We start from the raw sequence: 24,736 nt of genomic DNA, 5'->3' as shown, positions 1-24,736 counted from the left end.
GGATCTAGGAGCAACATGGCAGATGTGACAACCTACATGGTGAGCTGCAGCATGTGCTACATGTTCACAGATCGACCAGAAGAAGAATTAAATTTCACCTGTCAGAAGTGTAGACTAGTGGCCCTTTTAGAAGAAAAGGTGCGGGGTCTGGAAGAAAGAATAGCAACCTTGAAACTCATCAAAGAGAATGAAGACTTTCTAGACAGAACAGAAGCATCTCTACTGGTCACAGAAGGTGAAAAAAGTGTCAGAGAACCTCCAAAAGCAGATGAGTGGAAGCATGTGACCAAAAGAAGCAAGAAGACCATGGAGAAATCACCAACCACACAACTGAAGAACCGATATCAAATCTTTGTAGAGGATGAAGATGGCACACCTAAGGATGAAGCAATACCAGCAAGCAAAAAAGAAAAGGGCACACAGCAACAAGTGACAGCAAAAAGTACAGCCAAGAAGCAACGAAGAGTGGTGGTGGTGGGAGACTCACTACTGAGAGGCACAGAAGCAGCCATCTGCAGACCGGACATAACTGCAAGAGAAGTATGCTGCCTTCCAGGTGCGATGATCAAGGATGTGACCGATAGGATACCAAAGCTCTTCAACTCCAAGGACGTCCACCCATTTCTTCTGATACATGTTGGCACCAATGACACGGCAAGGAAGGACCTACCGACAATCTGCAAAGACTTTGAAGAGTTGGGGAAGAAAGTAAAGGAACTGGATGCACAGGTAGTTTTTTCTTCTATCCTTCCAGTAGACGGGCATGGCACCAGGAGATGGAACAGGATCCTTGATGCAAACAACTGGCTAAGACGATGGTGCAGACAACAAGGATTCGGATTCCTGGACCACGGTGTGAATTACTTGTACGATGGACTCCTCGCCAGAGACGGACTACACCTCAACAAACCTGGGAAACACACATTCGCCAGAAGACTCGCTACACTCATCAGGAGGGCGTTAAACTAGAAGAAGAGGGGACGGGAAGAAAAACATTAGACTTGAACAAAGAAGATCCAGGAAAACATACTCAGAAGGGAGGTAAGAACATTTCTAAAACAATCCACAGCGAGGAGATTGGAACAAAACAAAATCCTCTAAACTGCATGCTTGCAAACGCCAGAAGCCTGACAAACAAGATGGAAGAACTAGAAGCAGAAATATCTACAGGTAACTTTGACATAGTGGGAATAACTGAGACATGGTTAGATGAAAGCTATGACTGGGCAGTTAACTTACAGGGTTACAGTCTGTTTAGAAAGGATCGTAAAAATCGGAGAGGAGGAGGGGTTTGTCTCTATGTAAAGTCTTGTCTAAAGTCCACTTTAAGGGAGGATATTAGCGAAGGAAATGAGGATGTCGAGTCCATATGGGTCGAAATTCATGGAGGGAAAAATGGTAACAAAATTCTCATTGGGGTCTGTTACAAACCCCCAAATATAACAGAAACCATGGAAAGTCTACTTCTAAAGCAGATAGATGAAGCTGCAACCCATAATGAGGTCCTGGTTATGGGGGACTTTAACTACCCGGATATTAACTGGGAAACAGAAACCTGTGAAACCCATAAAGGCAACAGGTTTCTGCTAATAACCAAGAAAAATTATCTTTCACAATTGGTGCAGAATCCAACCAGAGGAGCAGCACTTTTAGACCTAATACTATCTAATAGACCTGACAGAATAACAAATCTGCAGGTGGTCGGGCATCTAGGAAATAGCGACCACAATATTGTACAGTTTCACCTGTCTTTCACTAGGGGGACTTGTCAGGGAGTCACAAAAACACTGAACTTTAGGAAGGCAAAGTTTGACCAGCTTAGAGATGCCCTTAATCTGGTAGACTGGGACAATATCCTCAGAACTAATAATACAGATAATAAATGGGAAATGTTTAAGAACATCCTAAATAGGCAGTGTAAGCGGTTTATACCTTGTGGGAATAAAAGGACTAGAAATAGGAAAAACCCAATGTGGCTAAACAAAGAAGTAAGACAGGCAATTAACAGTAAAAAGAAAGCATTTGCACTACTAAAGCAGGATGGCACCATTGAAGCTCTAAAAAACTATAGGGAGAAAAATACTTTATCTAAAAAACTAATTAAAGCTGCCAAAAAGGAAACAGAGAAGCACATTGCTAAGGAGAGTAAAACTAATCCCAAACTGTTCTTCAACTATATCAATAGTAAAAGAATAAAAACTGAAAATGTAGGCCCCTTAAAAAATAGTGAGGAAAGAATGGTTGTAGATGACGAGGAAAAAGCTAACATATTAAACACCTTCTTCTCCACGGTATTCACGGTGGAAAATGAAATGCTAGGTGAAATCCCAAGAAACAATGAAAACCCTATATTAAGGGTCACCAATCTAACCCAAGAAGAGGTGCGAAACCAGCTAAATAAGATTAAAATAGATAAATCTCCGGGTCCGGATGGCATACACCCACGAGTACTAAGAGAACTAAGTAATGTAATAGATAAACCATTATTTCTTATTTTTAGGGACTCTATAGCGACAGGGTCTGTTCCGCAGGATTGGCGCATAGCAAATGTGGTGCCAATATTCAAAAAGGGCTCTAAAAGTGAACCTGGAAATTATAGGCCAGTAAGTCTAACCTCTATTGTTGGTAAAATATTTGAAGGGTTTCTGAGGGATGTTATTCTGGATTATCTCAATGAGAATAACTGTGTAACTCCATATCAGCATGGGTTTATGAGAAATCGCTCCTGTCAAACCAATCTAATCAGTTTTTATGAAGAGGTAAGCTATAGGCTGGACCACGGTGAGTCATTGGACGTGGTATATCTCGATTTTTCCAAAGCGTTTGATACCGTGCCGCACAAGAGGTTGGTACACAAAATGAGAATGCTTGGTCTGGGGGAAATTGTGTGTAAATGGGTTAGTAACTGGCTTAGTGATAGAAAGCAGAGGGTGGTTATAAATGGTATAGTCTCTAACTGGGTCGCTGTGACCAGTGGGGTACCGCAGGGGTCAGTATTGGGACCTGTTCTCTTCAACATATTCATTAATGATCTGGTAGAAGGTTTACACAGTAAAATATCGATATTTGCAGATGATACAAAACTATGTAAAGCAGTTAATACAAGAGAAGATAGTATTCTGCTACAGATGGATCTGGATAAGTTGGAAACTTGGGCTGAAAGGTGGCAGATGAGGTTTAACAATGATAAATGTAAGGTTATACACATGGGAAGAGGGAATCAATATCACCATTACACACTGAACGGGAAACCACTGGGTAAATCTGACAGGGAGAAGGACTTGGGGATCCTAGTTAATGATAAACTTACCTGGAGCAGCCAGTGCCAGGCAGCAGCTGCCAAGGCAAACAGGATCATGGGGTGCATTAAAAGAGGTCTGGATACACATGATGAGAGCATTATACTGCCTCTGTACAAATCCCTAGTTAGACCGCACATGGAGTACTGTGTCCAGTTTTGGGCACCGGTGCTCAGGAAGGATATAATGGAACTAGAGAGAGTACAAAGGAGGGCAACAAAATTAATAAAGGGGATGGGAGAACTACAATACCCAGATAGATTAGCGAAATTAGGATTATTTAGTCTAGAAAAAAGACGACTGAGGGGCGATCTAATAACCATGTATAAGTATAAGGGGACAATACAAATATCTCGCTGAGGATCTGTTTATACCAAGGAAGGTGACGGGCACAAGGGGGCATTCTTTGCGTCTGGAGGAGAGAAGGTTTTTCCACCAACATAGAAGAGGATTCTTTACTGTTAGGGCAGTGAGAATCTGGAATTGCTTGCCTGAGGAGGTGGTGATGGCGAACTCAGTCGAGGGGTTCAAGAGAGGCCTGGATGTCTTCCTGGAGCAGAACAATATTGTATCATACAATTAGGTTCTGTAGAAGGACGTAGATCTGGGGATTTATTATGATGGAATATAGGCTGAACTGGATGGACAAATGTCTTTTTTCGGCCTTACTAACTATGTTACTATGAATGGAGCGATGTGGGGAAAAAATTGATAGTACCAAGGGATTTCAAATATTGTCTGCCCTTTGACCCAGAGGAGACCAAAATCTGGGAATCCGTTCCTAAAGTGGATATACCGGTAGCTAAGGTCTCGAAAAAGACCGCCATCCCTTTTGAAGACTCCTCAGGCCTTAAAGATCCGATGGACAAAAGATCTGAAGATCTTCTCAAAAAGGCCTGGGAAGCTTCAGTCGCTGTCATGAAAACCAATATTGCAGCCACTTCTGTTGCCAGGTCAATGTCTCTGTGGGTAGATAAACTAGAGACCCAAATTAACAATAAAACTCCTAGAGACGAGATCCTAAAATCTCTACCACTCTTGAAGATAGCAACAGACTTCATGGCCGATGCTTCGGCAGAGTCAGTGCGGTTTGCTGCAAGAAACAATGCCCTGTCTAATGCGGCAAGAAGAGCTCTATGGCTCAGATCATGGTCTGGCGACACACAATCAAAAAATAAGCTGTGTTCAATACCCTTCTCTGGCCTTCAAGTCTTCGGTCCAGTATTGGACGAATTGCTTGAAAAAGCAGCGGACAAGAAAAAGGGTTTCCCGGAAGAGAAACCGAAAAACATACCGTCCTTTCGTAGGTCTCGATTTCATCCTAGGCAAGACTATAGAGGAAAAGGGAAGGGCGGAAGATGGAGCTACCCGAAGGGTGGTAGAGGCAGGGGTGCCTTTCAGGACCAGAAATCAAGAACTAATAAACAATTACGCCAACTTAGTGGGTGGAAGGCTTCAACACTTCCTACAGGGTTGGCAAAACATCACTCGGAACCCATGGATCCTAAGTTTGATAGAATATGGGTACAAAATAGAGTTCAACCAAACACCTCCCAAAAGGTTTTGCCTAACTCAGACCCAGTCTTTATCGGTCCAGCAGAAACTTCTAAAGGATATTCAAGAACTTATCCAGATAAAAGCCGTCATTCCGGTACCCCATGCTCAGAGGTTCAGAGGACATTATTCGAGTCTGTTCTCCATAAAAAAAAAAACAAGCGGAGAATTTCGTACTATCATAAACCTGAAACCCTTAAATCGGTCAGTTGCTTACATACGATTCAAAATGGAATCCCTCAAAACTGCAATACCTCTGATCCAGAAAGGTTCAGTAATGAGCACATTAGATCTAAAAAGCGCCTATTACCAGGTTCCCATCTCCGCCTCACACCAACAGTACCTCAGATTCGCTATAAAAGACCAGGGCCAAATTCTACACTATCAGTTCACATGCCTGCCATTCGGCATCTCATCAGCTCCCAGAGTTTTCACCAAACTCATGGCAGAGGTAATGGCGTTCTTGAGGGAGAAAGGAATACTCACTGTCCCCTATCTCGACGACAAACTACTAATAGCAGACTCTCCACAACAGATGGAAGAGGACTTAACAACTATTTCACTCCTGGAAGAGCTAGGATGGCTAATAAACTTCAAAAAGTCAAACCTCAAACCCAAAACAAAGAAATCCTTTCTCGGGGTAATCCTAGACTCGGTTCAGGAACATACGTACCTCCCACATCACAAGCAGGAGTCATTCAAAAAAGAAATTCAAAAATTTCAAAAGCAAAAACAAACATCCATAAGGAAGGCCATGCGGGTATTGGGCTTGATGACCTCTTGCATTTCCAGCTTCCAGTGGAGCCAATATCACTCAAGACCCCTGCAGAAAGAAATCCTCTCACTTTGGGACGGCAGAGACGTGACCCTGGACAACAAGATACGTCTGTCACTAGATACAAAGAATTCACTGACATGGTGGACCATAACCAGAAATCTCGAAAAAGGAAGGCCTTGGAGAACATTTCCGTGTATAAACATCAATACAGATGCAAGTCACAGCGGCTGGGGAGCCCACATAGAAGAGAGTTACTCCCAGGGAACTTGGCCTGTATCCGTGCAAAGCAGGTCCTCAAATTACAGAGAACTCAGGGCAGTCTGGGAGGCCTTAATGGCATTCCAGGGAAAGCTAATAGACCGACACATCCGTATTTTCTCAGACAACTCAACAACAGTAGCCTTCTGCACCAAGGAGGTCCAAAGCATCATCACCTACAAGATCTATCAGACACGATATTCTCTTGGGCAGAACAGACAGTCAGGTCGATAACGGCGGTTCACCTGAAGGGAACCCAAAACCAGGTAGCCGACAGAAATTATGTCCCACAGAATGGTCCTTAAACGAAGAAATCTTCCTCCAGATAACCCAACGTTGGGGCTTCCCGGAAGTAGATCTATTCGCCTCAAGGAAGAACGCAAAAACAGGAAAATTCTTCTCACTAAATCCAGGAGACAGGCCATCAGGAATAGATGCACTGGCTCAGAACTGGGACATGAAATTGGCTTAAGCTTTTCCTCCATTGGCCCTAATACCGAGAGTACTGAGGAAGATTCAGGAGAGCCAGACATCAGTTATCTTAATAGCCCCTTACTGGCCCAAAAGGAGCTGGTTTTCTCTACTAAAGAAGATGTCCTGGGAAGATCCAATCCATCTACCAGTCGTACCGGACCTTTTGTCTGAAGGGCCCCTAGTTCATCAAAACCCGGGCCTACTACAGTTAGCAGCATGGATCCTGAAAAAGAGATCCTAAGATCAAAAGGTCTCTCAGAGCCAGTCATTGCTACCATTCAAAATAGTAGAAAACCTGTAACTTCTGCAATATACAGGAAGATATGGAAAAAGTTCTGCTCTCAGAGAGTCCAGTTCCCGTATCGGTCTCTCACGGTCCGGATATTCCGAAAATTCTAGATTTTCTCCAGTTGGGGTTTGATAAAGGACTGAGGCCTAGTACTCTGAAGGTACAGATCTCAGCCCTCAGTTCCTTCTATGACGTCCAGCTAGCCTCTCATCCATGGATAGTGAGTTTCGTCAAGGCCATTCAGAGACTTAGGCCTACAATTCGCAGTACAGTGCCTCCCTGGGATCTAAACCTGGTCTTGAATGAACTCTGTAAAGAACCATATGAGCCACTAGCTCAAGCAAACCTGAGAGCCGTAACCCTTAAAGCTCTCTTCCTGGTGGCAATAACGTCAGCACGATGCATTGGTGAGATCCAATCTTTCTCTATTAAACATCCATACTTAAAAGGTCCTGGATGACTGTATCATCCTTAAATTAGATCCCGGGTTCCTTCCTAAAGTGGTTTCGGACTTCCACAGAAGTCAAGAAATCGTTTTGCCTACATTCTGCCAGAACTTCTCTAATGAAAAAGAGCATTCTCTTCACACTTTGGACGTAAAAAGGACAATTCTACACTATCTAGAGATCACAGATAGTTGGAGAATCGACTCTAACCTCTTCGTTTAGATGACCGGGAAGAATAAAGGGAAGAAAGCATCCAAAGCTACTCTAGCAAGATGGATTAAATCTACCATCACGGCAGCTTACATCTCGGCAGGAGGAACTCCTCCAGAATGCCTCAAGGCGCATTCATTGAGAGCAATCTCGGCCTCATGGGCAGAAAGCGCTGGGGCTTCTATGGACCAAATATGCAGAGCTGCAACATGGTCGAGGTCAAATACCTTTTGTAGACATTATAAGTTAGACGTAACTGTGAATCAACAGACTACATTTGGGAGGAAAGTCCTCCAGGCTGTAATCCCGCCCTAAAAAAATTAAGGAGTTATTTGGTATTCCTCCTGGTGGTGCTGTCAGGAGGGACGTCCTGGAAAGTAGGAATTAGTCCTACCGGTAAGTATGTTTCCAGGCATCCATCATGACAGCACCCCTTATATACCCTCCCTTGAGTTCCTGTCTGATATGTGATATAAACATGTGTAGAAGGAATTTCAATAAAATAGAGTTGCATCCATCCTGGTGTGGTACTTGGAAAATCACTGAGGGGTGGAGGTGGGGAGGGGCTATTTAACCTCTTCTGTGTTTCCTGTCCCTATCAAGGATAAGAAGGACAACCTCCTGGTGGTGCTGTCATGATGGACGCCTGGAAACATACTTACCGGTAGGACTAATTCCTACTTTCTCGTCTCCGGCCTTCTCCAGCAGTTTGTCTAGGACTGGACCGAACAGGTATTCTCCTTCACACGGAATAGAGCACAGATGGGATCTGGATTGAAGGTCACCTGGCCAACATTTCTGCCATAGCGCCCTGCGTGCCGCATTTGATAATCCTGCCGCCATCCTTGCAGAATCTGCAGATGCATCCGCGAGAAAAGCAGCGGCTTTCTGAATCGTTGGCAGGAATTTTAATATGGATTCTCTGGAGACTCCATCTTCCAGTTTAGACCCTAGTTGATCCAGCCAGACCATCATTGATCTGGCTGCACATGTCGCAGCTACTGCAGGTGTTAGGGAACCCGCCGAAATCTCCCAAGTCCCTTTAAGAAACGAGTCTGCTTTCTTATCAAGAGGATCTTTTAAGCAAGCCATGTCATCAAAGGGAATAGACGATTTTTTAGACGCCTTAGCCACCGCTGCGTCCAATTTTGGTGCCTTATCCCACGTGTTCACCAAGGGGTCATCAAAGGAATATTTCCGTTTAAAGGCCGGTGGAAGGGAGCCCTTTTTCTCTGTTTTTTTTCATTCACTTTTGATAAGGTTCTGAACCTTGTTACTAAGCGGAAATGATTTACGCTTTTTCGGGTCTAGACCGCCAAACATTAGGTCTTGCTCTGAAAGCTCTGGCCTTTCGTCAGCCACCCCCATGGTGGATCTAACTGATTTAATCAGCTTGTCCATCTGGTCCAGCGGGAAGCAGAATCGATTAGAATCCTCTTCCGAAGAGGACGCCGAGGAGACGGAGGTTTCCGAATCATTTTCCTTTCTATGGCCAGTGGAAGAATCTGAATCTGAGACGCTAGGCTCCCTTCTTCTCTTGGAAGGCTCCCCCCGGGACAAGGATTTTAGCGAATCTTTTACTTCTTTCCTGATAATCTCTCTAAGGTTTGAAGTAAAATTGGGAGATTCTTCCGCCACCTATGGGAGCGGAAAAAAAAAATAAACCCCTATGTAATTTAACTGGTGCTACAGCTACACAATGTTCCCATCGTTTTGTTCCCTACCGTCTGTCGCACACACGACTGACAGTCTCTTAGGGTAGTCGTCTGGCAAAGGGCAACCGCATAGTGCGCACTCCTTATTCTTTACTTTACCAGCGCATTTTTTCCCCTAAGGAAGATCTCTTACCCAGGCAGTAGCGGTAGGTACCGGATTACTGGGGGGAAGGGGCGGTCGGACCGGATTCTTCAGTCTAGATTTGCGACTGGGCTGGTTACTGCGTCCGCGGGTCTTCGGCTGAGGGTTTGCATGGGACCTTTCTGAGGCCCTGTCCTGCTCCTGCTCCAGCAGACCGATGGGAGCTTCCGGCTCATCCATAGCAGATGGGCTCACAAGCAGCCCTGCAGCGTTCTGTTCGGCTATATATATCCCTTCCCCCGGATCCGGATTCTGTGCAGGTGTGTGGCCAGGGTATCCACCCCTCCCCGTGTCGGTCCCTGCCCCGCCCCCTATGGCCTCTGACCGCTCCCTCGCGGTCATCACTGCCTGAGGCCACAGCACAGCGGCGCACCTAGCAGAAGCTGGCCAGCGTTTGACTTCCGGTCCCGGCCCCGCGCGTCACCTCCAGTACCGGACAGCGCGTACAGGGATGCGCTGGGAAGCCGGGGTACAGCGCCGTCGGCCGACCCCGCTGCACGCCATCGCTGCATGTGACCGCAGCATAGCGGCCTGCACCTGACCTCCGGTCCCGGCCCCGCTCCCTGCCGCGTCACTTCCGCCCGGAAAGAGCGCACAGGGATGTGCTGGGAAGCCTGGACACAGCGCCAACCAACTCCGCCGCACACCGCCCTGCCGGAGGAAGATGACCAGACGCAGGGGTAGCAGAGGCACCAGGAGACTGGACGGACCCCAGGGGGGGAGAAAATACTCACCTTCACTGGCATCTGGAGACGGACCTCCTCTGGATTCCGCTCCTCCCTGCACCGCTCACTGTCGTGGAGCCCTGCCCGGACCCACCGTGGCACTTCCAGGGAACCGCACTGCCCGAGGTAGGAGGCCCCCTCGCTACCTGAGTCGGACAGCCGGCCTGGGTATTCACAGATGAAACTGCAGATACCCGTAGGGCATCCTGTCCTCCAGGAACAGGAAACCAACTGATGTGTGGGAGAGGTGCCGCCCTTCTGTATCTGTAGGTTTCCTGTTCCTGAAGGGCGGATCCCCTCTCTCTCTCTCTGTGTGGTGCGGTCATGGACGACCGATAAAATAAGATTCAAACAAGGCCCCAGCTAGGACTCTCGATAGCATTTACACTGCTGTTTTGAAGACAAAAAGAGAACCAAGATCTAGAAAACTATAAATCTCCAAGCTCAGCCCGTTCCACCTGTATATTATGCTGCCATATGACTGGAAAGTATAGGAAACTTGACAAACCGTTAATTATTACTTTTGAGTTATCGTCTTTGCAAATGACAAGATGTAATTTTGTCCCTATGACACAGTTTACGATCTGTGTCATGGGGACAAAACCAATATGGCTTCACCTGATGACTGCACTTATGCAAAAATTGCCTCACTTAACGAAAACAAAAATAATATCCTTAAAATATTATTAGTAAATGAAAAGGACCATATCGCTTAAGAACAAAAACAGCCCACTTCTGACCTGGTGATAGGTCCTCTAAGTAAAAACAAAATATATAAATACTAGTGATGAGCGAGTGTGCTCAGCTATAGCATTATCCGAGTATAGCGGGGCTCGAGTAATATGTTCGCGTCCCCGCGGCTGCATGATTTAACAGCCGCAACACATGCTGGGATTGCCTAACAGGAAATCACTGCATGCGTTGTACTCAGATGACACCTGAGCATGCTCAGATAGCGCTGTATCTGAGCACACTCACTCATCACTAATAAATACAAAGCCTTGGCTTATGTTGCAACTTAATAATTACTGTAAAAAAAAAAGAAAAAAAAAAAAAAAAGGAGGAGAAACAACTGCAAAGTCTGAAAACATACTGAAAATCATCACGTATTAACTACACAATCAGAGACTGTCTTCAATGGCCAAGTCATATACCGCATTACACAAGGCACAGTGTTAATAGAAAATGCACACATCTTAATGTTCGGTGTGCCACTTACCAATTGGGAGGCATTGTTAATTATCACCAAGTATGTCCAGGCATTTTTTAGATTAAAATCACCTTCACCATAGATACCAGTCAACTGACAAACCCTAAACACAATAGAAAAGTAAAAATAATTTCCCCATCATTTTAGCTATTCATTACATTCATAATTTTTCAGATTTAGAACATTTCACATGATATTAAAGTACACCCACCACTAAATCTACCATGATCTCTTGCTGGGTGCTATCCCCCAGGGACTGAAGTAAGCTTTCCAGAGTAAGGTATGCCTCACGAATTAGATGAGCTGTGGAGTCATGCACAGTTGAGTGAAAATGTCAAGTGTCGCTGAATATTTGTGCAATCCCACATTAAGCAATAATTTTGCGACTTTTCAAAGTGATTACACCAGAATTCTAGCATAATCGCCTTGCTGAATCAGGCCCTAAATGTCTGCTTGCTCGGACTCCCTGCCAATCACAGGAATGCAGCGGGGATTGAATGGAGAGCATGGTTGCAAATGTACAATGTCCTTGCATTCACTGTCTATGAGACTGAGGGAGAAAGCTGAGCATTGTACTGCATTATGTTATCTACCACATGCTGCAGATGGGAAGTGTGAAAGTATCGAACTTTGTGCTTTTCCCACTGTAATACGCTATACACGCAACAGTTTTCCATCCAAGTGCAGCACAGCGACCTCGGCACATGGCCCACCATCTATGTTATGGCGGAGAGCAGCATGTAGTAGGTAGGATGATAGAAAGGGACTACCTTTCCAAGAAGCACAATGTTTAACAAAGACAGATTAGTAAACTGACTAAAGAGGTTTCCAAAACATGTCTCAAGATAATACTTAGTGGGTCTGTCCCCTTTCAGAGACTTTTCTCCGTAGGCTCAGTTTGTTGTAAAATGAACTGCTCTTTACTCCCCCTCCCCGGGTTGTGGGCTTTGTTCCGCTACTGCCCGAGTGGTTTGGTTGCAGCGGTGACATCATGTCTACAGTGCTGCAGCCAATCACTGCTCAGCAGATCTGCAGATAGTGATAGAGCTTATGGATTGGCTGCAGAGCTAAGTGATGTCACTACTGCAATCAAATAACACGGGATGAGGCGGTGCTGGACCTGGGGAGTGTAAATAATACTTATTTTACAACAAACTGAGCCTAAGGAAAAAATAATTCTGAAAGGGGAGTACGCTTTTAAAGGACTTTTCTTTTAAATCTTTTTTTTAAAAAATCTGCCCCCACAATACATATCAAATCGCCAGAAGTCCTCTGCTATCCTGCTTACCTGGCCGCAGCAGTGGTAGCCCGTATATATGGCACGACCCTGCTGAGGCCACTGATTGGGCTGGGGGATAGGTGGGCTCTGCTTTCCCCTTCACTTTTATGTTCTCCGTGTTCTGATTTTTCATGAAAAGACCCTACAGTGTTCAGATCTGAATGTATCACTTCTAATAAACATAGCACACATGGAACAATCTTACAGCACTACACTAAACAAGTGACAGCAGACACTGCCAAGTTATGAGGATGTATTATATACTTACAAGGCAATTATCGTGGTAACTGGTCGGACCACTGTATACTGGAGCACACCCAACTTGCATCTAAACAGCAGCACACTGCAAGAGAACGCACAGATTATATCGGTGTCAGCACTCGTTTCTGCCATCACCGCACTCCAAATCTAGGCCCATATCATCCAGATACAGTGACTGTTACAGCGCCATTTACAGTCACATTTTATGATAAATTCTATTCTGGCATTTCCTAACTATATATATCTGCTTTTTGGAGAAAATGGGGGAAAATCTCCCACATGCCTGACATCACCTAATTACTCAGTCATTTAGAGGGGGGGGGGGGGCCGGGGGGAACAACGCAGAATTAGGTGAATCTGCAATGTGGAGTCTTGTATAGCTGGGAGATAAGTTTCTGAAGCAGCCATAACGGTAACCTATCAGAAAACGCTCACAAAAATGGAAAATCTGCATTTCCATGTAATATCGACTTGCTGATCATATGTTCTTTATTTGGAATGTCTTTTAACCACTTCAGGTTTCTAAAATCGCCAAGCAGCTAACAGATGCTTTTGCTTAGAACTCTGCTAGAGTTTTCTTCAATATTCAATGGAGTGGGGAAAAAAAAAAAAACAAAAAAAAACAAAAAAAAAACAAAATCACAAAAACCATGGGAACAGCCTAAAACAAAAAAAATGCCAGTGGACAAACGCTCAGGAAACACAAAAAAAGAACATGAAAAACTCGGACTTTTCTCTGTCTCCAGACAGTAGGGAGGGTGCAGCTAGCTAGCCTTACAGCCAGACATACATTTGTGAGACAGTAGACTGCACCTCTTCCGTGACACTCAGATGAATTCTCTATATATTTCTCACAGTATTATGTTTGCATATTAAAGGCCACGATATATCATTTGCAAATCTTTGAAGTCGCATCTCTTTGTTGTCTTATGGTATTTGTTGCCTTTTTTTAAAGGGTCAAATTTTTTAAAACTGAGCAAATGATTGATTAATATTTTGGGAATTCATAAATGTCTGTTTATTTTTGTCCTTGAATTTTCTTCGCAACTCTTTAGAGCAAAAATGTGCACATGTTGCAAAACAGAACAAACATTGCACCAAAATTTCTGATCACTAGAGAGGAAAAGTAATACATTTGAAAAAAAAAGTTTTGCAACTTTTTGAAATGTCGGAATTGATGAATCAGTAAAAACCAAGCCAAAAAACTGTGAACATAAGAAAAAAACAAACAAACAGGCACACAAAATAGACTTTAAAAAAAAAAAAAAAAAAAGGTTGCAAATTAAGACTAAGGCGCAAATGGAAAACAGGCAAAACACTAAAAACCATTGAACAGGGGCAAACTTAAAAATGAATCGGGTCCTTAATATTTTTTTTCCACAACATGGGGCAGAAGGGGGCAACTCAATGGCATATATTCTTTCCAATAGCATTATAGTTGGGAAGGATCCTGCTGCTCCAAAAGTAAAACATGTTACTCCATCTATCCAAAATCAGTCTAGTACAAAGTATAATTACTTACTCTCCCATAGGCCAGGGCGGAAAGCAACACAAAGGAGGTAGATGTCTCTGCTGATCTTTTGCTTCCAGAACTAGTGCCAGATTTGGGCAGCGATTTGTCAAGTAGTTGAAGAGGAAGATCATGAAATTGTAGATAACATAGGCTTCATAGCACTCTCTGCAGGTATCCACGTAGATGGCAATGTCCGGATACTTCAAGGCAATCCACTGGTATACAGGCACAGAGGAGACACAAGGAGATACATGGAAACATCTCAAGATCCAGCAGCAAATATTACAGAATAAGGAAGGCAAATAGAATTACATACAAAGGATCCTTCTGCAAAGCCTGAATAAAAATGGATTCATATTAAAAGCGGTATTCCAATATTAAAAAAGTGTAAGGCATATGTAATTTATATACTACATCACCCATACGGAGAAGACGGTCCCGTTATCCCTATTAGCTAATCTACAGCGGACGATCTAGCCACTGGAATCCATGGAGTAGATGTCATCTCCATGTAAGTCTATAAACAGCCTAGCACCGTTAGCTTGGGGCTCATGGACAATATTCCCTTGGCTGCAATGAGCAGTGCACTTGATGCAGACTATGGTATGAAGTGCAGCCATAAATACCTGTACTGAAAAAATCATTAGGTATAACAAAAGCAGACATATTACTGGCCGCCAGTGATGCCTGGAATCTGCAGAGCCTACAATATAATCAACGCATGAACAAATACTTACACTGTCCACGCTGTAAATGGGCACCATCCACAGAATACTGCAGGGAAACATAAAAAGCGCTTTTCAGAAAAAATACCATAGTAATCCTGAGCAAAGCAGATGACTGCCATTAGATGACTGTCGTACCGTATTATGGGTTTCTGCAGTTCAGGCTGCGTGTAGTGAACCAAATGCTGCAAAATTCCCCACAAAGAGATGGGTATAGTCATAAGTACAAATATGCCGGCAATAAACCATGCTTTGGTCTGAACTCCGACCTGCAACAGAGCAAATAAAGGCTTTCATTAGTCGTCATCAAATCCACAATCCTCCTTATGGATGTTATTGTGATAATTTAATTTTTCATGCATTTTTTCCACACGGAAATGTGCCAAAAACGCTGTAGAATCCTTATGCAAGCTAATTCAATGACTGAAGTGCTGTGCACATGATCAGTAAATTTCCTTTGACTATTTGCAGAGTGTTCTTTGTCTGAAACATGTCAATTCTTTGTGCGTGTCTGCAGCGTTTTTCACCCATTGATTTCAATTGAGTCAGCCAAATCTGCAGCAAAGACACAGGTGTAAAAATGTTTTCAGATTTGCCGAGTTTTTGCTTGCGGTTTCACGTACCTCCTATGGTGTTTCCCATGCTGTCATCTATGTGACAGCATGGGAAACACTGGCATAGAGGTTCTGATCAGCGGTACCGTTACCGCCAGTAAGACCGTCTGTCACAGCGCTATCATGCTGTCAGTGTGACCCCGCAGCTGTGACTGTGGCCAACAGTGGTGACTGTTACAGTAACAGTAAAAAGCTTACCACAGATCAGCAGGCGTGGGCTGATGAGACCCCGCAGCTGTGACTCGCGGTAACTTTACCGCTGGTAAGACCGTTGGACAGAGCGCTGTAGGGTCACGCTGTCAGTGTGACCCCGCAGCTGTGACTGTGACCAACAGTGGTGACTTGTGGTAAAAAGCTTACCGCAGGTCAGCAGGCGTGGGCTGATGAGACTACTGCTCCCATCAGGCTACTTCTGCTGTAATTGATAACAGTAACAGCAGGTGCTGCTGATGGGAGTAGTCTCATCTGCCAGTGCTCACATTTATAAAAAAAAAAAAAAAAAAAAATAAAATAATTCCATACATATTCAAATAAAAAAAACAAAAAAACCCCCAACATACTCCCCTAACGCCAAATCTTGGATGCCCTCGTCTCCTATAAAAAAATATAAAATAAAAAACCATCATATACTCACCTGTCTGCCATAGTCCACATAATCCCGAGTGTCCCACGGCAAGCTCACGTGTATAACAGTCACATCAGGAAATGTGACTGCTCTACTCGGCCGCTGGTGATACACTGACAGGAGGCAATTGCTGCCGCAGTGTATCACTGAGCTGCCGTGAGAGTTCACCGGAGTCCATCAGCTGATCAGCTCCGGTGCTCTCACTTTCGATACCATCGCTGTGTGAGAACTCGCTCCTTGACCCCTTCCCCCCCCCCCACACACACACACACCCACCCACCCACCCATGTGTGCATGATATGGGAATCCTCTGTTTTATTTTTACAAGGATTACAGGAAAATATGGACCCAAAATTTGTTGTGTAACATCTCCTGAGCATGCAGATGTCCCAGTTGAAGAAGAACACCAGTGTCTGTGCGAAAGGCAGAGCTTGGAAGGGAAGGAGATCCATTTGACTTTTTGAATGCAAAATTTGCTGAAACAATTGGCGGATGCCATGTCGCGTTTGGAGACCCCCTGATGTGCCTAGAAAGTGAAAATCCCCACAAGTGACACGATTTTGAAAACTAGACCCCTCAGGTGAGGTGTGGTGAGCACATTGAACTCTCAGGTACTTCACAGAAGTTTATAATGTTGAGACATATTAATAAAAACAAATTATCAAATTTTCCCCACAAATGTTTTTAGCACAAAAAATTGCATTCTCATAAGGGTAACAGGAAAAATTATACTAATACTAAGAATACTACTTTTGAGGTACAGTGCAGAAGGGAAGATGCACCATATTGGAGTTCAGATTTTTTGGAATGGTTTGAGCGTGCCATGTCACATTGGCAAAGCCCGAGGTGCCAGAACAACAGAAACCCCCTATATGTGAACTCATTATACAAACTATACTCCCCAATGAATTCATCTAGTGGTGCAGTGATCATATTGACACCACATGTGCCTCACTGAATTTTATACCACTGAGCGGTGAAGAAAGAATAAATTGCATTTTTACCACTAAAATGTTGTTTTAGCCCCAAGTTTTTAATTTTTCAAAAAGCTAACAGGATTTTTTTTTTTTTTTTACAACAAACCGAGGTCCATTTTCTCCTGAGTGCGCCAATATCCTACATGTAATCAGGAAATAATTTTCAAGCACAGTGCAAAGCTCAAATGACAAGGAACGCCCGATTTTACTGTTATGGTTTGCAGGTGCCATGACTCACTGGGAGAGGTCATGAGATGCCAGAACAGCAGAAACCCCCAAAAGTGACCTCAATTTACAAACTACACCTCTCAATGAATTCATCTAGGGGTGCAGTGGTAATATTGACACCACTGATGTATCACAGCATTTTATACCATTGGGCAGTGAAGACAAAATAACATTTTTACAAACAAAATTTTGTTTTAGCCCCAGATTTTACATTTTCACACAAGAAGTGGGTAAAAATGGCACCATAATTGGTTCCACAATTTCTACTGAACGTGGCAATACCCCATATATGGCTGTACAGTGCTACTTAGCCATAAGGAGAGAATTGGGAGGAACTGAGTGCCATTTGCCACTAGGAGCGCAGATTTTCCTAGAACAGTTTGATGATTCCATATACAAAGCCCCTAATTGCTAGAAGAGCAGAACCCCCCTCAAGTGACCCCATTTGGGAAATGATACCCCTTGGGGAATTTATCTACAGATGTAGTGATGATTTTGACTCCATGAGTATTTTCCAGAAACAAACAAATGAATGTTGCTGAGTGGGGGACTTTAACTACCCGGATATTAACTGGGAAACAGAAACCTGTGAAACCCATAAAGGCAACAGGTTTCTGCTAATAACCAAGAAAAATTATCTTTCACAATTGGTGCAGAATCCAACCAGAGGAGCAGCACTTTTAGACCTAATACTATCTAATACACCTGACAGAATAACAAATCTGCAGGTGGTCGGGCATCTAGGAAATAGCGACCACAATATTGTACAGTTTCACCTGTCTTTCACTAGGGGGACTTGTCAGGGAGTCACAAAAACACTGAACTTTAGGAAGGCAAAGTTTAACCAGCTTAGAGATGCCCTTAATCTGGTAGACTGGGACAATATCCTCAGAAATAAGAATACAGATAATAAATGGAAAATGTGTAAGAACATCCTAAATAGGCACTGTAAGCAGTTTATACCTTGTGGGAATAAAAGGACTAGAAATAGGAAAAACCCAATGTGGCTAAACAAAGAAGTAAGACAGGCAATTAACAGTAAAAAGAAAGCATTTGCACTACTAAAGCAGGATGGCACCATTGAAGCTCTAAAAAACTATAGGGAGAAAAATACTTTATCTAAAAAACTAATTAAAGCTGCCAAAAAGGAAACAGAGAAGCACATTGCTAAGGAGAGTAAAACTAATCCCAAACTGTTCTTCAACTATATCAATAGTAAAAGAATAAAAACTGAAAATGTAGGCCCCTTAAAAAATAGTGAGGAAAGAATGGTTGTAGATGACGAGGAAAAAGCTAACATATTAAACACCACCTTCTCCACGGTATTCACGGTGGAAAATGAAATGCTAGGTGAAATCCCAAGAAACAATGAAAACCCTATATTAAGGGTCACCAATCTAACCCAAAAAGAGGTGCGAAACCGGCTAAATAAGATTAAAATAGATAAATCTCCGGGTCCGGATGGCATACACCCACGAGTACTAAGAGAACTAAGTAATGTAATAGATAAACCATTATTCCTTATTTTTAGGGACTCTATAGCGACGGGGTCTGTTCCGCAGGACTGGCGCATAGCAAATGTGGTGCCAATATTCAAAAAGGGCTCTAAAAGTGAACCTGGAAATTATAGGCCAGTAAGTCTAACCTCTATTGTTGGTAAAATATTTGAAGGGTTTCTGAGGGATGTTATTCTGGATTATCTCAATGAGAATAACTGTGTAACTCCATATCAGCATGGGTTTATGAGAAATCGCTCCTGTCAAACCAATCTAATCAGTTTTTATGAAGAGGTAAGCTATAGGCTGGACCACGGTGAGTCATTGGACGTGGTATATCTCGATTTTTCAAAAGCGTTTGATACCGTGCCGCACAAGAGGTTGGTACACAAAATGAGAATGCTTGGTCTGGGGGAAAATGTGTGTAAATGGGTTAGTAACTGGCTTAGTGATAGAAAGCAGAGGGTGGTTATAAATGGTATAGTCTCTAACTGGGTCGCTGTGACCAGTGGGGTACCGCAGGGGTCGATATTGGGACCTGTTCTCTTCAACATATTCATTAATGATCTGGTAGAAGGTTTACACAGTAAAATATCGATATTTGCAGATGATACAAAACTATGTAAAGCAGTTAATACAAGAGAAGATAGTATTCTGCTACAGATGGATCTGGATAAGTTGGAAACTTGGGCTGAAAGGTGGCAGATGAGGTTTAACAATGATAAATGTAAGGTTATACACATGGGAAGAAGGAATCAATGTCACCATTACACACTGAATGGGAAACCACTGGGTAAATCTGACAGGGAGAAGGACTTGGGGATCCTAGTTAATGATAAACTTACCTGGAGCAGCCAGTGCCAGGCAGCAGCTGCCAAGGCAAACAGGATCATGGGGTGCATTAAAAGAGGTCTGGCTACACATGATGAGAGCATTATACTGCCTCTGTACAAATCCCTAGTTAGACCGCACATGGAGTACTGTGTCCAGTTTTGGGCACCGGTGCTCAGGAAGGATATAATGGAACTAGAGAGAGTACAAAGGAGGGCAACAAAATAGGGATTTTTGTGTACTCACCGTAAAATCCTTTTCTCTGAGCCATTCATTGAGGGACACAGACCGTGGGTGTATGCTGCTGCCAATAGGAGGCTGACACTAAGTGATACAAAAAAAGTTAGCTCCTCCCCTGCAGTATACACCCTCCTGCTGGCTCTCAGCTAACCAGTTCGGTGCAAAAGCAGTAGGAGATCAATAACAATATATGAGCGTATAGCATGTCATATTCTAAAAAACAAGCATAAGCTAATAACAGGGTGGGAGCTGTGTCCCCCAATGAATGGCTCGGAGAAAAGGATTTTACGGTGAGTACTCAAATATCCCTATTTCTCCTTCGCCTCATTGGGGGACACAGACCGTGGGACGTCCCAAAGCAGTCCCTGGGTGGGGACAACAATAGATCAGGCCCTGTGTAACCGCTACTTACAAGTGCGCCACCACGGCCTGCAGAGTCCGCCTGCCCAGACTCACATCTGTGGAAGTGTGGGAATTATAGTGCTTCAAGAATGCATGCGGACTGGACGAATCCGCAAGCTTGCAGGCGTGCCTTGCTGACGCCTGGTGCCTAGAACCCTTGATAGACAGGGAGATAGGCTGACATCTAGCACGGAAGGACTCCTGGATGGTGAAAAGAATTCACCATGTTATCATGGTCGATGAAACGGCTAAACCCTTCCTGAAAATGTCAGGAAGCCTTCCTCTACCGTCAGGAAGCCCAAATAAAACGTCCAACCTTCAGAAGGACACCGTCCTCAAGACGTACCTACTCAGAGCACTCACTTCGTCCAGAATATGGGGGATCTTATTCCATTTTGTGGACTGGAGCCAAAAGAGATGAGGGAAGAACTATGCCCTCATAACAGTGGTAATACAGTACCACCTTGGTAACAAGGGATGGAGATGGCCTGAGGACAACCTTGCCTCGAAGGTAATAAGGGAAAAAAAGTCTGAAAGAGCAGAGAAGCTAGCTCCGAAGACTCGTCAGAGTGAGAATATCGCAGAGGAGAACGGGACGACTTTCCCTGATAGTAAAGTCTGCCCGGATGAAAAAAGGAGCCTACTGTAAGGCTCCTAGGAATAATAAGGTCCCAATGATCTAACGGTATGCGATAGGGAAGAACTACGTGTGAAAACTCCCTGTGAGAAAGTCCCTACTTGCAGTTGTGCTGCGATAAGGCGAGAAGATACTAGCTCCGCAAACAAAAAACGGACGTGGTCAGTGCGGATCTCTGAGGATCACTGGGGCCCCTTTCTGCTTCTGAAAGGCTTTCGGAAGCAGTGGAAGGGGAGTTATGGAAACTGGTACCACGGCAGAACCAGAGCATGGAGAGCGATGGCTCTTGGATCTCGAGGCCGAACCACGAACTCGAGAACATTGGCCTTCAGTCTGGATGTCATCCCACCTACAACTGGAGAGCTCCAGTAAGGACAGATCTGATGGAAGACTTCGGGGTGAAGTTCCCACTGACTTGAGGCGGAACCCTGACGGCTGAATTTGTTTGCCGTTCAGAGTTCTACTTCTGGGATATATACTGCCGAGATCACCGAATAATAGACTTCGGCCCATCAGAGAAAGTGAGGTACCTCGGTCATGGCGCCTGACCGTGGGTACCTGCTAGATCAGAGGTCCCCAACTCCAGTCCTCAAGGCCCACCAACAGGTCATGTTTTCAGGATTTCCTTTGCATTGCACAGGTGATGCAATTATTACCTGGGCAAGACTAAGGAAATCCTGAAAACATGACATGTTGGTGGGCCTTGAGGACTGGAGATGGGGACCCCTGTGCTAGATGACTGACGTAAGGCACCGCCGTGGCATTATCCAATTGAATTCGGATAGGGTGACCCGCCAGAAGGCAGTGGACCTGCTGTAAGACTACCGTTCGGATCTCCAGAACAATGATGGGGAGAAGAAGACTGGCATTGGTAGTTACTAATAACCATTGAACCGGGAGAAAGGCCCTGGAAGAAGAAGGAGCTCAGAGACTATTGTCTGAAAGTCTGTTTGACTTGCTGAAAACGAGCGGAGCGAAGGAAACCGCTTCTATTGTCGTCACCATTTTTCCTCAGAACTCTCTTAGCAAATCGAATGAAATGAGGGGGTGAGTAATCAAGTCCTCAGAACTCTCCTTGCGCGAGCTCCCTGTTGAAGGGCCATGACCTTGTCTCGAGGAAGTATTACCATCCTTCTAGAAGTGTGCAGGATCATCCTCAAAAAGGATATCTGCTGTGCTGGAAATGAGGAGAACTTGTCTAAGTGTAGCTGCCAGCCCAGGAGAGAAGGTATCGCAAGAGATATAGACGACTCAGCGTAGTCCTGGAAGGGCGGCTAGACAGACCAAACAGGGCAGGACGAGCACGCCTCTAGAGTGCAAGAGAAACATGACATCCGCCATGACCCGAGCGAACACTCTGGGTGTGGAAGCAAGGCCGAAGGACAAGGTTGTGACTTGAAAATGCTGTTGACGAATGGAAAGGCGAAGGAATTTTTGCAGAGGGCAAGCAACCCGAATGTCGATGGATGCTGGAAACTGCACCTTTTTCTGTTGAAGTAATGGCTGAGCGGAGGAACTCCATCCAAAGAAGGAGGACCATGTCAAAGGTTGTTAGAAGTTTGAGGTCCAGGGTCGATCTTACTTTTCGTTCCCCTGTTTGGAACCAAGATCCCTTAGATCTAGACTGTGCTGGACAATCAGTCTCCCGCTCAAAAGATTTGATTGGCCAGTTGTTGCTGGTGTGAATCAAGGTAGTTAAGGTCTCCAGCCAGGAGACCATTGCTCTAGCAATCCATGCAGCCGCTAGGGAGGATAGAGCGCTGGACCCGAAGCCGCAAGACGGAACAAACCAGATTTGCTATCTGACAGTCCGTGGTATTTTTAATTGATGACCCATCAGGTAGGGATACTGGTAGGTACAGGGCCGGCGTCAGCACCCGGCGCACCTGGGCAAATGCCGGGGCCCTGGCAAGACGGGGGGGGGGGCCCATTTGGTAGTACACGGTGACGTCAGCTGCCAGCGCGCGTCACTCACAACATTATCCACACGTCCCCCGGCGGCGCCTTGGCTGCAGGGGGCACAGTCAGCTGTGTCTCTCTGAGGCCATTTCGCTGGCGCCTGCCTGGCGCTGCGCAGCTGCAATAGCAGCAATACAGTCTCACCGCCGCCCGGCCCTCACCATGGATACAGAAGAGAGAAGACACTTCCGGGTCGCGACGCTGGGTCATCTCTCCTTACATCCGGTCGGCGGGCAGTTGGACCGCGCTGCCTGAAGCCTTCCCATTCCAGGCACTGGTCCAGAATCTATCCGTCCAGGCTGCGTCCACCATCCAGATGATCCAGCACAGGAGAGGACAGATCCGGACCGGCAGCGCCAAGCAGGAGGAGAAGAGGACGAGCAGCAGCTGCAGCCTGCAGTGAGGACGGTGCACCCTCTCCTGCTGTGTCCACAACGAGGGGGCCAGGGAAGCAGTGAGTACTGTCTCTGTGTGAGTCTGTCAGTGTCAGACAGTGAATCATCTTTGGTGAGGTTAAAAGAGGGTGAGGGTCCGTCCCAACTCCCAACGCTGCACTTTGCGGGGGAAAGGGGGTCGGGGGGGGGGGGGGGGTACCGCTTGTGCATTATGATGAGCTACTGGACTGGAATGTTCCCATATTGTTCTAACTTCTTGTACATATCAGACATATCACTAGAATGGCACTGGCACTGAAGTTGAATACAAACTATTTTTATTTTACATATAAAGAGCCCATATTCTGTCTGTGTCCACCAGTGACAAAAATCATAAATGCAACATCTACATGGGCTAATAAGACCATGTTAGTATATGAATGTTTTCTAATTTACAATAAAGGTATAATTTAACCATTTTATTCCATCTTGTATTTGATCTGCAAACTCTTTAAAGTATTGGTTAGGTCAGTTTCAAGCTTCACACTAATGTTAAGATAGCAAAACTAATGTGTAAGTATGGAGGAGCCAGATGACTGATGGTGGTGGAAATGTCCATCCGACATGTCTAATTTCTGACTGCTGATCCCTTCGTACTACCAAAGATAAGTCTCTAACAAAGATGTCTCAGAGAACAACGCAGTAGTTGGCCAAGCAATGCTCCTGTGTATGAGAAAGATGGCCAATATGGCTGTCAATCAAAGGATCAACCGAAGCATTGTTCCGCGGCGGCGGCCGGCCGGGGGAGTGGAAGTAAGCGCTATAACTAGAGTCAGTGGTGGAAGTTATGACTAAGTAAATGTGAATCTAATGTATTCAGCCACCTGTGATACTCGTACAGTCTGCAGCTTTCATGTTTGTTTTTTTTGTAACAGATTTAAAGGGAACCTGTCACCCCGTTTTTTGAGATTGAGCTATAAATACTGTTAAATAGGGCCTGCGCTGTGTGTTCCTATAGTGTATGTAGTGTACCCCGATTCCCCATGTATGCTGAGAAATAACTTACCAAAGTCGCCGTTTTTGCCTGTCAATCAGGCTGGTCAGGTCGGGAGGGCGTGGTGACATCGCTGGTTCTTCCTCAGCTTTACGTTGGTGGCGTAGTGGTGAAGAAGCAGCGCGCGATCTGCGCTGTAATCCCTTGCATCGGTGGGGGCGGCCATCTTCCTGGGGCCGCGCGTGCGCAGATCGAGTGCTCTGCTGCACGGGGCTTCAGGAAAATGGCCGCGGGATGCCGCGCGTGCGCAGAAGAGATCGCGGCGGCCATTTTCCCAAAGCCGAGATGCAAACTCGGCTTTGGGAAAATGGCCGCCGCGATCTCTAACACCTGAAGAAGGTGTGTTGCCGAAACGCGCGTCGGGGAGGGCGTACGGTCCCAGGGAGGAGTGCTCTGCTTCTTACATCCGAGGTAAGCGCTG

The 24,736-nt window shown here is 45.0% G+C and overlaps 1 protein-coding gene across 1 annotated transcript in view; it reads right to left on the bottom strand.

Annotated features, from left to right (window-relative positions):
- The window catches only part of TMEM184C (transmembrane protein 184C), a 62,129-nt gene that overhangs the window by 17,530 nt on the left and 19,863 nt on the right, over positions 1-24,736 (bottom strand). Inside the window, exons 2-6 of the mRNA XM_069744042.1 lie at positions 15,017-15,147; positions 14,891-14,927; positions 14,163-14,368; positions 12,648-12,722; positions 11,110-11,203 (exon numbers count right to left, since the gene is read on the bottom strand). Coding sequence (XP_069600143.1) covers positions 11,110-11,203; positions 12,648-12,722; positions 14,163-14,368; positions 14,891-14,927; positions 15,017-15,147 — 543 coding nt within the window. The remainder of the gene's footprint in view (positions 1-11,109; positions 11,204-12,647; positions 12,723-14,162; positions 14,369-14,890; positions 14,928-15,016; positions 15,148-24,736) is intronic.

This window comes from Ranitomeya imitator, chromosome 1 (assembly GCF_032444005.1).
Source record: "Ranitomeya imitator isolate aRanImi1 chromosome 1, aRanImi1.pri, whole genome shotgun sequence".
Lineage (NCBI taxonomy): Eukaryota > Metazoa > Chordata > Amphibia > Anura > Dendrobatidae > Ranitomeya > Ranitomeya imitator.
Note: the sequence above shows the minus strand (reverse complement) of the source record. Positions and strands in the feature narration are given on the sequence as shown.